Source organism: Siniperca chuatsi, linkage group LG6 (assembly GCF_020085105.1).
Source record: "Siniperca chuatsi isolate FFG_IHB_CAS linkage group LG6, ASM2008510v1, whole genome shotgun sequence".
NCBI classification, from domain to species: Eukaryota; Metazoa; Chordata; class Actinopteri; order Centrarchiformes; family Sinipercidae; genus Siniperca; species Siniperca chuatsi.
In genome coordinates, this window is record NC_058047.1 from 10,860,513 (window position 1) to 10,876,207 (window position 15,695).

A 15,695-nucleotide genomic window follows, 5' to 3' on the forward strand; every position below is an offset into this window, starting at 1 on the left:
CATGGTCTTAGTGAGGATGTGAGCAGCAGCGTTCTGAATCAGCTGCAGCTGTCTGACTGATTTTTTAGAGAGACCTGTAAAGACACAGATACAGCAGTTGAGTCTACTGAAGATAAATGCATAGTTTTTCCAAATCCTGCTGAGACATAAGTCCTTTAATTCTGGATATATTCTTAAGGTGGTAGTAGGCTGACTTTGTTGTTTTAATGTGGCTGCTGAAATTCAGGTCTGAGTCCATGCCTACACCAACATTACTGGCTTGGTTTTATCTTCGTTTAACTGAAGAAAATTCTGGCACATCCAATCGTAAATTTGTTCAATGCAGTTACTCAGCGCTTGTATTGGATTATAGTTCCCTGGTGACATTATTATGTAAATGTGTGTGTTGTCTGCATAATTATGTTAAGATATTTTGTTGTTTTCCACAATCTGAGGCAGTGGAAGCATGTAGATGTTAAACAGAAGAGGGCCCAGAATGGAGCCTTGGGGAACTCTGCATGTAATTTTAGACCGCTCAAATGTGTAATTACCTATAGACACAAAGTAATCCCTGTCCTTTAAGCAGGATTCAAACCAGTTTAATACTGAGCCAGAATGTACCACCCAGTTTTCCATTTGGTCTAGTAATATGTTGTGGTCGACCGTGTTGAATGCAGCACTGAGATCCAATAATACCAAGACTGAAATTCTGCCACTGTTTAAGTGGATGACATTGAAGACTTTAACAAGAGCAGTCTCTGTGCTGTGGTGTGCTCAAAAACCTGACTGGAAGACAAACAGCTGTTTAATGCCAAGAAGTTGTTCAGCTGTTGAAAAACAGCTTTTTCAATGATTTTACTTAAAGACACCTGAGAGAAGAGACATGTTGACAATTTGTTGAAGATCTGAGGCCATGCAGTTAGAAACATTTTTGAAAAAGCCTGTTGGCAGAATATCAAGGCAGCAGGAAGAGGATTTCAGATGTTCTATAATGTCCTCCAAGTTTTTATTGTTAATGGTTGATCAAATTGTGTCTGTGCTATTTGAATTGATTTTAATTGGACACAGGGACAACACATCCTCTACCTGATATGGAGACTTTTGTCAGTGAAGGAGGAAAATTCATTGCAGGCCCTGGTGGATAGAAGTTCAGAGGCTACTGACACAGGAGGGTTTGTTAGCCTGTCGACCATAGCAAACAAGGCACGTGCATCATTGTTTTTGGTGATGATATCAGAGAAGAAGGACCGCCTTGCATTTCTCAGTTCCAAATTATAAATGCAAAGTCTCTCTTTATAGATGTCATAATGAACCTTAAGATTTGTTTTTCGCCACCTGCGTTCAGCTTTACGACACTCTATTCTTACCAGCGTGGCATTTCTCCATGGAGATCTTTTCTTACCAGAGACCCTTAGTGGGTGCAATGACATCAATTACATCAAGTCTACAAGCAAGAGCGAGTGTGACCCTAGAGAGGGCGGGCGTGGAAGAGAAAGCCTGAAAAAATATAACTGGTGTTTTCAGTGATATACTGTTTTGTGATTACCTCTGTTTGAACATTTGTTTTCACTGAGATAGCACTCTCAAAGAAAACACATGAATGATCAGAGAGAGCAACATCAGTCACTACAACCTTAGAAATGTTCAGACCCTTGGAGATGATTAAGTCAAGAGTGTGCCCCTTGTTGTGTGTGGGCTCCGTCACAAGCCATAGTTATCAAGAGCACAACACAGTTCATTAGTCCTGGAGGTTGTCAACATGGATGTTAAAATCACCAACAATGACTACACACTCAAAGTCAATACAGATTATAGTTCAGTAAAGTCATCAAAAAAGTTTGCACAGTATTTAGGTGGCCTGTAGGTGGAAATATAGCTTGAGAAGAGGAATTCAACTGAAGAGCCACAAATTCAAAAGAAGCAAAATTTCCACAAGACATCTTCTTGCATTGGAGGGAATCATTAAACAAAATGGTAACTCCACTTCCTTTCTTATGCACTCTAGCTTTGCTCATAAAACTGAAGTTGGGAGGGGCAGACTCGATAAGAACAGCTACACTGTTATCTTTGTCTAACCAACTTTCAGTTAAAAACATGAAATTAAGATTGTTTCATGCTAAAAATAATTTATTAAAACAGTTTTTCCTGCCAAAGACCTGACGTTTAATAATGATAAATTCAGTGTGTTAAAAGCATTATCTGCCCATTTCTTTGTGACAGGCTGTGGCTGATAAGGAATGGATGCCTTATTTGATAAATTTGCAGAATCAGTTGAGTGCTTCCTGTTTCTTAACAGATTTTCCATTCTTTTTCTATTGACAGGAATTGAGAAAGCTAGCAGCACACAGGGCCCTGGCTTGTCCAGGGAAGAGTCACGAGTGCCATTAGTCTTGTAGCCTGGACCCGGCAGATATCAGTTAGAGCTTGCTGTATTTTGTACACAAGCAAGTTGACACACTGTACCTTCATTGGGCTGGGGTGACAGAGGATGATTCTGAGGTCGTTGGGGGGGGTTTAGGGGAGAGAAAATGGGAGCAGGGCAAGGGAAGGGGTGGGGGGTACGTTTGGTTCCAGCTCTTTCATCTGGTCAGTGAACTCCAAGAGGGGGAGGAGGGAGAAAGGATGCCTGGAGATGAGGATGACCTGGATGGGGTTTGGGGGGGTGAAGCAGGTGAATCCTCACCGGTGGTTGTTGGTGAGGGGGGTGGAGACTCTTCCTCTCGGCTCTGATGTCTCTGATGATTAAAGATCTCTTCAGGCGGGGGCTGAGGTGGCTCTCCTTCAAGGATTCTACCGCGCTGTGTTATGTCTTCCTCCTGTTTTGATTCCTCTTGTCTTTTGTCCTTGGCAGAGGGAACAGATGGGTGACGTAGGAAGTAAAATAGGTTACAGATGAACAATTTGACTCCTGACTTGTTAAGGCAGAGTCTATCTGCCTTAAAAAGATGTCTGCTGTCCCAGAAAAAGTTGAAATTGTCAATAAAGTGCACTGAATGAACGGTGCATGCAGTTAAGAGCCATGTCGCAACCTGTCGCATCACAAATCTCAGGGCGCTGGGCTCTGCCTGTTACTGGTCCTCCCATTTCCCAGGGAAATTATTTACTCTTAGGCTTTTGCAACAAGTGGTATCCTCCCTGGAGGATACCACTTGTTGCAAAACAAGTTATTATCTGGTACACAGACCTCCTGTTTATTGGTAGTCTTGTTGGTGCTAATTAGCCGTGTGTTAGCATGCTCTTGTCTACTGCTTTGAGTCCATGGTAAAGCGCTGTCATTACCACATAGTCCATTCACTTACATGTTCTTCACTTCTAACCAGATTTTTGTTACCATCATTGCAATTTTTTGTAGAAGTTTGTCAAAGTTGTCAATGGTCAAGGGAGGCATCTTGCTGCTAATTAGCTTTAGCTAAGTATCCAGTCACTGCAGTACAGGCTTGTGCTGTTGGTAGGCTGCACTCACATAGTACTGAGGAGGTCATAAAAGTGCTGAAGATATGGCAATAGCAATTACTTTATCTGAATAGATTACAGTCCCAATATAAATATCGAGGAGCCGCTGTTCATCATTTCTAGCAAAGAAAAAGCAAGAAAATCCGCAAAAGAATGCAAGCAGGGGCAAGAGCAAGCAGCAAAGTGTCTGCACAGTAAGAAAGCAGGAAGTGAACGATGTAGATGTTGGCATCCTGGACGGTTGCAAAGTATGTTTTCACATAAGACCTGAAGGCTGACTTTGGTTGATACATCTTTTTTATATTGTTTTCTCTTTTTCTTCTCTTTTTTTGACCCACTTTCAATTGTAATGTGCATAAAATCACTACTTGGCCTGTTTGTGCTAAATGAAAAAAGGCTTTTACTGTGTTGTAACCTATTGGCAATGAAATGAAAAAGCAAAGTTCCTGGCAGGAAAGGGCGTAGTGGAAAATTAAATGAAATATATATATATATAGCTTTAATCCCTTGTATTATGAATAAATTAAGCCAACAAACAAATGACTGATACATAGCTAGATAGATAGCCATTTGGATGACTTTCACTTTTGATACTTTGAGTAGATTTTGCTTATAATACATCTGTACTTAAGTAAATTTGTATTATTTTAAATGCAGGGCTTTTACTTATAATGGAGTATTTGCATATATCATAGATAGATAAATAGATATTAAAGGGAGTGACTGAGCAGGAGTCCATAAATAGCAGACAAAAGGTCGAGAAAGATGAGTAACTGAAAAACATGCAGGGAAATAAATAGTCATGAATAATTACAGCTAGGCCTGTATGACCTAAATAAATGTTAGATAAGCAAACAGACAAACAGAATTAGGTTCGTGTGTGTGTTATTTTCTGTCTGTAACACACAGGTCAATGCTGAGCAGTAAAAGTGGTCAGAAATCCGCTTCAGCAAAACTCGTGGTTAACATAGTAAAGTTGTTTACGTCTCAGAGCTACACTTCCTGTCATGTGATCCGGTCGTCAACGTCACAGTGACGGCCGGCCGGGCATGCGGCGCTGCATGTTGTAGAGTTTGAAGTTTAACTATATAAGTAACTCGCTGCAATAAAAATGGAAAACAGCGATAACTGCAGCAGTATTACCTGACTGACAACTCCAACAGGTTCAGTATTTTCCTACAAGAAAAAACGCCACGAGAAAGGACTGCCGGTCGCTGAGGTGAGTGAAAATTAGTCTTTTAAGCCTCAAGACGTCAAAACTGTGATATTAAGGCAGATGCGCTCAGAGAAACAGCTGATGTCTTTGATATGTAGGCCACATGTTTAACAATGACAAAGTAAGGAAGAAAACCGAGGGGCTGACAGTTTGCTCCTGGAAAAAGAAAATTCTGAAAAATCACAGATTTCCCTGTGTGAGTCTTGTACTATCCTTATAATACATACTCATAGCGACATAAAGCTTGTCTGTGATACTCAGTAGTGATTTTAGACTAAATTATCTTAATGAATGTAATATCTCATCCCTATAATACACTAATTGGCTTGAATAGTGTGTTTGTGTCTCTTTACAACAATGTTTTCTTGAATATTCCCATGATTATCCTGTAAAACCATAAAATATTTCTATGGACGTTCGTCATAGTATTGTAATATTCCCGCCTGGACTTGCCTTGCTGTAATATTTGTATAATATCCTGTACAGTGTTTATCATAAGATCAGTGCAGCACATGTTCAGTAGTATTAGTAGCAATAGTTTACAGTTGTATTGTACAGTAAGCAGAGCTGTGTCTGTTGGACTGGCTTCATGAGCAAACCAACATGGAATGTATTTCCACAAAATATTTATGCGTTCCCTCCTCCTGTCTTTATCTCCTTCCTTCCTCCATATCTGCTTCCTTCATTCTGTCTCTTTATAACCCCCCCCCCCCACACACACAGACACACACATTCATTATATCTCTCCCCCCTCTTATCCCTTATTCAGTGGAAGAGGTAAAGCTTTGGCTAAAACTTATCTCATTTAATCTATCATCATTTATTTTGTTTATTTTATCTTTATTTCTGTCTGACTTTCTGTCTCACACACATTGTCAGAATTGGAAGGAAGAAGTGTGAGAAGAAAAATGTCACATCTTTTAGTAAATTCATATCTCACCATGCAGACTACTCTTTGTCTCTGCACTTTGTTTGTTTCCCATTAATCCTCTGGTTGGGATCAGTTTTAGCCTTCTTTAAGTCATATATTTTAATTTAAACATTGGTTTTCCTTTAGCTGCTGTCTAGTTCTGGTAGGGTCCATTGCTCTTGTTTATTGCCTTGCTCAAAAGTATTTTTTGACTGAAAGAAAGAAAGAGATCACTACTCATTTTTCCAGTCAGTCTGTGGATTCAAACCAGCAACATGAGGAAAAATATCGAAAGAAGAGTTGTTATTTTTCAAAATACATTTAGCTGATAATTCATTGTAATTGCTAATTATTTCTGTCATTATAGTGCTGTTACAGATTTCTTATATGAGGATATTATTGTTTGTAGTTCTCTTGTCTAAATTAATGAGAATTGAGAACTTTTGAAAAAATTATATAGGATTTTGTACACCTGAATTGCCCAAATTGCTCACCTCTTTTCAAAATGTCAGCCGTTCAAGTGGTCAGGGATCCTTGACGTTTTTTATGCTGTTTCCCCAGAGTTTTGAGGAGTTTTGAAGACTTTTTGTCTGACTGGTTCCAGCCTGAAAGGAAAATGCGATCCTTTAAGGTATAAGGTTTTTGCAGTGAGATATATTGTATAAGAGTGTTTTTCACTGTACCTGTGCTTACCTTCACACTTATAGTACAGTTACAGCACAGAGCCATAGCAGGCTCCTCAGGGTTAAAGTCGGTCTGTCAAACCTGTTTCTCTGATGTGGGAAACTTTGGGAATCATTCAGTGTCATCAATTCAACTAGAAAAAAACACAGAAAACCAGTCGTGACCGTCCTCTCTGTGTCCATTAGATGGCGTGCTGCTCCAGCACTGAGCCGCTCTTATCATCCATCACTATCTCAAGCTGTTTGATCTGCAAACATTTGCAGAGCCAATACCTAAATCTGCTTTTCTTTGTCTGCATGACTCACTGGTAATTTGACAGAAAAATGGCATTGTTCTTGTCACTTCCTCAGAAATTACTGGTGAGAAGAAGAATTTGCTTTGAAAAAAAAACAACCTGGGATTTTATTGACAGGTGACTGAAATTCAGACTTTATTTGTCAGTTTTGAAGTTTGTCACAGCAGCAGCCTTTGTTTAGTGTAATTACTATTTTTTTAAGACTATTTGGGGGCTTTTGTCTTTATTTGATATGCACAGCTGAAGAGAGACAGGAAATGTGGGAGAGAGAGAGGGGATGACATGCAGCAAAGGGCCGTGGGTTGCGGTAAGGCCTTGTACATGGGGCGTGTGCCAGATGAGCTACCAGGGTGCCCCAATTACTATTTCTGAAGTGTGGTTGAGGCTTTATGCTGTCTTGTTGCAGAAACTATGTCATTTGTCATAGCTGTTGTGCTTAACAAACTGCAGAGTCGCTGGTTTGAAACTCAGAGAGAGGGAAGACTGGGGAAGAAAGATGAGAGGAAATTGAAGAAACAAGTCTGCAGCAGAGAGCAAAACAGAATAGAAAACATGGAAATAGAGTAGAAACACACCTATAAGTAGATCGATTATGACTATGACTCTCTCCTGTCCCTTAGTGATTACTGTCCGAAGGCACTGTATCCTCTGTTTGCCTGAGTTTGGCTACTCAGTGAGTAACATTCACTGTTTGAGCTGGTCTTACTGTTACTCACTGACATCTCTCTCTGTAGTCTTAAAACTATTTGAACTTAACATACTGTGCTGTTTTTTAATTAGTTTTTTTGGTACATAATGACATAATTTACATCAAATCAATGTTTGTCTGTCACATACATCATTATAGAAGTACAATGTGTAATGAAATGCTAAGCTGTCCAAGACTGTAGATAGAAATTATTTACAAAATTAGAACTAAAATTAAAAAAATTAGTTGAGTTAAGCAAAATAAAGTCAAGAATAAAAGAGTTATAGTAGCACTGAACTGAGATAAGCATGAAAGAGGTGATGGTGGACATAAAATTGAATTCAGATAAAGTTACAATTGTAGTATGAAAGAGTTTAATACAAAACCCAGAGAAATCAAATGATGCCAAAAATGTGTGCAGGAAGGGTATGAAAAATTGTAATCTGAAAAGTAACTAAAGCTGTCAGACAAATGTAGTGGAGTAAAAAGTACAATATTTGCCTCTGAGATGTAGTGGAGTAGAAGTATAAAGTTGCATAAAATGGCAATACTCAGGTAAAGTACAAGTACCTCGAACATGTACTTAAGTACAGTACTTGAGTAAACGTACTTAGTTACATTCCACCACTGGGGGTGGGGGTGTGATTCACATTTTCCCTCAGTGAATATCTCGTTTCGTAGTGAAGCTCTTGAATGTTGCACAGACTCTTTAGCCTTATCATCTGCTGTGCGTCATCACGATGACAACATCGTAAGACGCCTTGGGTGTTCACTTTATGATGGTTGATTGTAGAATTTAAGACAAGGACGCCGTTGCTGAGATAGGTAATCATTACAGACTCTGCTGTGCCAGGACAGGGGAGTTCAACTCACACTACACATACGAGAGAGCACGAGATGTTATGCGCTATATATCATGCTGCCAGTTAATGTTTTGAAAATGGTTAAATTAAAAGCATTTTCACTTTTGAATTCACTGCCACTGCTCTAAAATGTGAAATATTTGTACTGAAGACACTTTAGTGAACTGAAATGCTTTTGAAATTTTGATTACAAAGATTTAAGTGGTTGACCTTCCTAATGCACCTTCCTTTTAATGAAGCACTAATTAGGAGACTCATTAGTATCTGAGAGCTTGCCAATTAGGCCCTTAAATAGACCCTTCTCACAGCAGATGTTATAAGTTGTCATTGCAGAAAAAGCACACATGTAACCAGTAACATTAATGATGGCTTCATCCTTGGAAGTAAATGTCAGCTCACGACAGAGAAAAGACATGCTGACATTATTTTGAGAAGTGAAAGATTGCCTTAGAAAAGAAACTGACCAAAATTTCAAAGCACTGTTGCTGCACTGTGGCTGCCACTGTCAAAAGGCATCGTGAAACTGGGAAGAGATGTGTGTGTGGCAGACTGTAGTGGAGCGTATCAGGGGGCAGAGGGTTTCCAGGACCACTAGAAAACCTGAAAGCTGAGCATTTTATTTCTTAGAGGTAAAAGATATAAGTAAAGCACCAAGTTTAAAAAGACATGAGGAAGGATTCATAGACTGTAGTTATAACTAGAAAGCGCTCAGAGAGTGTAGAGCGCTCTAAATCTGGTGCCTTTTTCTCAGCAGACATTTTGATCGTCATATAGTGGCGAAGTGGGAGGCACTATTTGGGGCGGAGGTAAAAGTCCCATTCATTTTTCCCATAGCCGATGTTACGTGACTCACAGTTGGAGTATTTCTTTGTCCCCTATCAACATGAAACTCTCCTAGTTGAATCATCCGTCCAAAAAGAATTAACAGCTACGTCAGAAAATATCTGATTCTTTGATAAAAAGTTGACGATAAAAGCCAAAAACTTTGGGGGAGAATATAACTGTAACTCCCAAGGTGCATTTTGGCAAGAAACATCCAGTCACAGAGCTTAAAATTCTGCTTTGTGCGCCAAAGAAGCCAAAGATGACGGTGTTAAGAAACCTGAGAGCAAAATCTACAGCTTAAATAAATTCACTTTTGGATTCTGGGTAAATTTTTGATTGATTCAGCAACACCGTCTTTTGTTCACAAATTTAACAACCATTCGCAACTGACTGGCTTCTTCTCCATAGCAACGGTAACCGAGACTCATGGGTATTATAATATTTAGACCCGTCCGCCATGCCAAACTGACAATACATGACTTCTCCGACACAAAATGGAAATAATTCAAACTGGTGGCCATAACATAAACCTATATGATCGTTCGGGGGAGTCGAATATAGTCGGGGGAATATAAAATGGTGAAAAACACTCCCACTTCACAACTCTATAGAAGGTAATGCTCAGGTGTTGCTAATAACGTTAACAATGGCTCTGTTCTGTTCAAGTGTCCCAGTAAACCATGACAGTGTGACAGTGAGTCAGCGTGCACAATACCAGGACCCTGAAATTGAAGCAGCTAAATGGAATTCAGCCACCATTCATTTTATTATTTACACTAGTGCTTTTTCTATGGTGATATTTCAAAATGTCATCTGGGAAAAGGGTTTATAGAAAATGTTTTATTGTGCATCAAAATAAAAGTAGGGATAGACAATAATGAGATACATGTGTCTGTGTGTCTGAGTTTTTTCATTCAGGTAACCACATTAGCTCAAGCAAAAATGTGAAATAATTTCAAAAATGCCCTCTGTGGTAATGTTAAGAAATACTTGGAAAATACCTGGATCTGAACCTGGAACATATTACTTTGTCCTTTTGTTCTTTGTTCTTTTAGCCATGGCCTGAATTTCCACAAGATTTCATTCAAATCTGTAAACAAGCATCTGAGATATTGTGCTAACTAGCAAACAGAAAAGCCAACATGAGTGAACACATAAAATCCTTGTGGAGGTAGAAATGTGCTGGTTTAGCCAATAAAGCCCAGAGGCAGATTGTGTGTTTTCCTTTGTTAAATATACATTAAATCTTGGATATAACTTCAAGCAATTATTATTCTGCCATTTGTGCAAACACAAAACGGGGATACTGTTGAAGATAGGCATAAAAGAGTTACTTTCATTTATAAGTCTGAGCATGTAAAAACGGCATCCTTTTTACATTTCATGGGTAATTCGACATTTCAAATATGAGAAACCATGAATGTGCAGGCTGAGATCTGCTTCCAGCATGTGAACAGCAGGTCCTGTTTACTGTTGGGTTTGGTGAGCAGCACGGGCTGCTTTTCCATGGAGACGTGCATATTTTCTTAAAGAAGCAGTAGTAAAGTGTGGATGTTTCTCAGGACTGTTCATGTTGTAAGGAAACAACGGAAATGTCACACTGTCTTTAATAAAACTGATAAACCTGCCAATATACCTGGAGACTGAAGGGTTTAACAGCAGCTGTTAGGAGTAAATTCAGTGAGTGCAAAAAGTGAACATGATAAAATTTTGTTTGTGAGGATGAAGAGTCCAGGCATCAAGCATATTTGAGATGTAGGGCATCTTAGGGCTGGGTTATATGGAGCCCCCTAAAGGTCACGGCGAGAATATTTTTGAGGACTACTTTTATATTACCTCGCAATATTTTGCGGTCCTTCTGAGCCGTATGTCTATTTGTAATGGGAGGTAATGTGGAGAATCTCAAGTTAATGCATTAAGCATTGTTTATGGACACCTCACCTTATATGATGTCCATTGCAAAGAAGTTATCAGATAGAACATTATTAAACTTCTGGGTAGGAGCTGTATGTATAGGGAACATCACTTATTGCTCCACACTATACAAATACAGCACATTAGCTTTATGAAGTAGATTCAACTGCACATCTGTAAGTCTGCCTCTGGAGACGTCTCCTTCTCCTCAGTGAAACCCCTCTGGGGTCCAGTACAGTACAGATACACTAACTGTTCACGAATGAAACCGACAGCATCCTGCAGATTACCGTACTGCTTTCTTCTGGAGAGACCTCTTGATCTAAGAATTTGTTTAAGTTTACTTTCATTCGTCGGGAATCAAAAATGTTTGTAGTTGTTCCAAACAGCCACACTGGAAGGTGTGAGGGGGTGGGGCACATGTTCAGACAGTCTCTCCTGGAAGACATTCATAGTGTTGCACTCAGTTGTTCCCATGAAAAGTGACAGAAATATGGATATAGAAAGAATGAAAAATAAGACTGAAAGTTCAAACCCTGACTCCTTTCTCACCTCCAAACAGCTGAGGGAGTTATATTTTATGCAGACTTTACAACCAGAGGAGGATGCAGAAAAGAGAAGAAAAAGGTTAGATATACTGAGTTAGCAGCAGATGTCGAGTGGAGCTGCAACGATTAGTCGATAAACCAATTAAATTAAATTCAGTCGACAGAAAATTAGGTTTCAGCTTCTTAAATGTGAAGATGTATGCTTTTCTTTGTCATACATGATAGTAAACTGAATATATTTGGATTTTGGACTGTGGGAAATTACAAAAGGCATTTTTCACAATTTTATTGACATTTTATAGACAAAACGATTAATCGATAATGAAAATAATCGTTAATTGCAGCCCTAATTTTGAGGAATGAGGATGGACAGCAAATGTCCACTCTGTGTTTAAGGGCTAAACTATGCAAAAGCATTGGTACTGATTGGTCTTCACATTAAAACCCTTCATGAAGACACTGGAAAGCAGCACAGAGAGCAGAAGTGTAAATCTGAAGATGTTTTGTCTTTACAATGAACGTCTGATAACTTGATATAGTTGACAGTTTGGGATGCTAAGCGTGAATAAAACATTTTGTTGTGAAGATTTCCATGTTCTTGTGTTTTATTATGTTTGTACAAAAATAAAACTGAATAGTAGATTGAATGCATTATTTATTGTCTAAAGGGAAGTTTAATAATCCATGACCTTCATTGACTCCTATTGACTAACATAAAATACAACTGATAAAACTGATTCCTTGGTTCGGCTCCTCATATTATGTCCCCTTGAGCTACTGTAGGTTGTAATTGACAGAAATAAAGTTAAATTTTGATTGCAGAGTGCAATAATCTTATGAGAGCCGTGACACAACAGAAATATCCTTTGAAGTGTTAATATATCAACATAACGAATACCGGAGAGGAAGATGATTTGTTTATGTGATTTATAAAAGGCAGCAGTAACTCTGGTGAGACAACAATAAAGGAGCAATCCACTAGTTTTACACATCAATTTCTGTTTACTCATCAAGAGGAGTGCTTCTTACTCTGTGAAAACTGTAATGTCTTCTGTGACTCTGGAGGAGCTTTGTCAAGTCTGTGAAAATAACCCTGATGACGTCATTGTGATGCCATCAGGGTTAGGCTTGGGCTTGAGACTTTTTTTAATGGCAAAAGCCTGCATTAAATACTGGTGGTGTGGAGTTTGAGAGAAGTTGGCAGGTGGCGTCTAATGAAAGACACTATTGAGTTGCATTATGGGAAGTGTTTTTGGAGCTTGACTCATACTACAGTAGGGACCAAAAGTCTGGATATCTTGACCTCTGCTGTCTTTTGTGAGTCCCCAGTGCAATACTAAAACACTGGAGTACCGCTTTAACCTCAGGGTGGGTAGTTCCTCCTGCGTGTTGAAGTTTCCTTGAGCAAGACACTGAACCCCAAAACCCTTTTCATAAACCACTAGGCCAAGTACATGTATTTCCAAAGTATCAGCTTTTCATTAGCCAAGAAAAACAGTCCTGTTTTCAGCTTCATAATAATGTTGGTGGTTTATTTAGCCTAAGAAGTAGAATTGATTTACCTTGTGAAGGAACACTTAATCCTTCAATTTATCTGAAAAAATCACAGTCACCACTTTGGAGATATATAGTTTTGACTGGTCATCAATTCTGCTGACTACCAGGAATAAAATCCTGATGGGGAAATAAGGGATTGTTTATTTATTTATTGGCCTAAAATTAGTCAAAATATAATATATTGAGTCTAAAAAAATACTGGAATCGGCCTAAAATATTAACCAATGTGGAATGTAAAATCTCACCAGGTGTCCTTTATCTTGTTTTATATCTTATGTTTTGGATTTTATTTACTTTTAACATTTTGTTTTTATTGTAAAGCACTTTGTAACTTTGTTTCAAAAGGTGCAATATAAATAAAGTTATTTTCACGGGCCTGAAAATAAGGTATTGTGAACCACTTTGTACTCAGGTTAAAAGCCCTGAAAAAGTGCAGCCCATTTAACATTGTATGATTTATTGTCCGTCACATGAAGCGCTTAAGAGTGTCCATGTTTGCAAATTTAATTTAAAGATGAGACAACACATTTTGTCCCTGCTGTCGAGTTTGTGTAATAATTTTCTTATTGTATTCAATTTTGTTTTACAGCTGCATCTTCTGAGCCCGTGTGGGTTCAGCACTCTGTGTGTGTGACTTGAAAATAAACAAATCACCTCAAAGTTAAAAAAGTACTTTCTGGCTGGATAGAAAGGCTTTTTAGCCTTTGTGATGCCTCTGGCATGCTCATAGATCCATCAGTCATCACTGAGCAGATAATGCCAGGTGGTGTTGATGAGTCATGACTACTTTATAGAGAGTCCTCATTCATGTTGAGTTTTTATAGGCTACTTTACAAGTACATTCTCGCTTCCTTATACTTCCTATATTTTATATTTTTTATTTTCAAAGTTATTTTACGAGTGAAACCATAACATGGTCAAAGCAAAGGTTTAAAGTGATTCAGGTTTTCAGGAAAATTACTTTTGAATGCCAGAAATCTCTGCAGATAGTGAAGTGATGGATGATTTATTTGTCACTTTAGTGTCGTATGTGGTGCAGTATGAGGACCCAAATGCAGAAGACCAGGATTCGGGGTGACTTCAGTATTTATTGGGTGACATAGCTTACAGGCAGGTACAGGCAGACAGACAGGCAACAGACAGGTAACAGGCGGGTAGGCAGATACAGGTCCGGGTACGGGAAAATGGGTTACTGGCTGGCAGTGGAAGAAACAAATGAGTCCAACGAGGCTAAACAAATCCAACAGGGAGCGGGCAAAGTTCAAAGTCCAGAATCCAGACACAGTCCAAGGGAGACAAAGAATCATTCCAGCCGAACTCAACAGAAACAAGTGCCTGACCGCTTGACAACGGCACAAAGACACACGCACATGTAGGGAGCCGCACATCACAGGAACACAATGATCCAACAACGAACAAAGGAAAAGACCCGGACTAAATACCCTAAGGGAGTTGAGACAACGAAACACAGGTGCAAACAATCAAGGAGGGTCCAACAATAAAAACTGGAGGGAAAGCAAACAAAGACAGGAAATAAAACCACAAGACACACAAAGGGAGGAGAATACTACAAAATAAAACAGGAAATATGACAAAACCTCAAACTATAATATTTACTCTGCATCTGGTAAGAAACACCAGCAACACTTAGATGACAAAGTAGATAAAAGAAATTTTAAAAAAGAGATTAAAAAAAAAACTAAAGCTGCATCAGATAGCCAGTCTCTCTTATGTCCCCTTAAAGTGGAAAAAAGCCTATGAGTATACTTCATAATGATCGACTTGTAGTTATGTCTTTTGACAAAACTGGATTATTATGAGTGATGAATGTTGAAATCACTTCTTTGTTGTTTTGTTTCAGCTGCTGTCTCGCTACTGCAACAACTAACCGGCATCAATGTCTTGGCTTGAGGTAAATATCTTACACACACACACACACACACACACACACACACACACAAACAAACCTCCGATCCGCCTTATCAAGTCTGTAATTTACTTTAGTGATAAGTCCTATGTAAGCATCAAACCTCAGTCTGACTCACATTGTATCTTTCTGTCTGATCTTGATTGGTTTTGAACTTGGATTATCTCACGGCCAAAAAAAATTTATCTTTATTTCAGGGCTTTGTTTGCTGTTAATGAAGACACAGCGGACATATGCATACACACACTCACAATGAGTGACTGATCATGAATTAGTCAGAGCCACATCAGTTGTTGTTGGAAAACTAGAAGCATTTTGAAATGGCTTTTAATTATTCTCTCACACAGAAAGGTGAGCTTGCTTCAAAGACTGTTTTGAAATATTTACCATATAGATGCACATATATGCATTTGCATCAAGGACATATTGGTGATTATGAATTTAATCTCTAACTTAATAACTCTTACCATAGAAGGTCCAAAAGTTACAGCAGTGTGTTCAACTTCTTTCACGTGTAAAATTCATAACTTCATAACAAAATGAAAGTTGACTGAACTAAAGTGAGATTTATTTTAAATCACTCTAATATTGACTAAGAAGAAAATTAGTTGAGCTGTTATTGTAACAGGATACAGTCTGTGGATGTTCTTTCACAACTATGTTTCATACTCTGAATTTTGATGCTGAACGCACTCTAAATTAAACCAGCATCCGGTACCAGTAAGAAACACCAGCAACACCACAAGTTAGATGACAAAGTAGATATTAATATAACTAAGCAGCTTCAATCAGATTACTGCTAGTAACCATGCAAAAACTAAAGCTGCATCTGGTAT

General features: G+C 38.6%; 1 protein-coding gene across 2 annotated transcripts in view; it reads left to right on the plus strand.

The window, feature by feature from the left end:
• The first annotated feature begins 4,427 nt into the window (after positions 1-4,427).
• Positions 4,428-15,695, plus strand: part of LOC122878125 (cAMP-specific 3',5'-cyclic phosphodiesterase 4D-like) — a 105,387-nt gene continuing 94,119 nt past the window's right edge. Inside the window, exons 1-2 of one of the 2 annotated variants that reach the window (XM_044200491.1) lie at positions 4,428-4,651; positions 14,794-14,844. In XM_044200491.1, coding sequence (XP_044056426.1) covers positions 14,830-14,844 — 15 coding nt within the window. In that variant the 5' untranslated portion in view covers positions 4,428-4,651; positions 14,794-14,829. The remainder of the gene's footprint in view (positions 4,652-14,793; positions 14,845-15,695) is intronic. The other variant, XM_044200488.1, reaches the window with a different exon arrangement.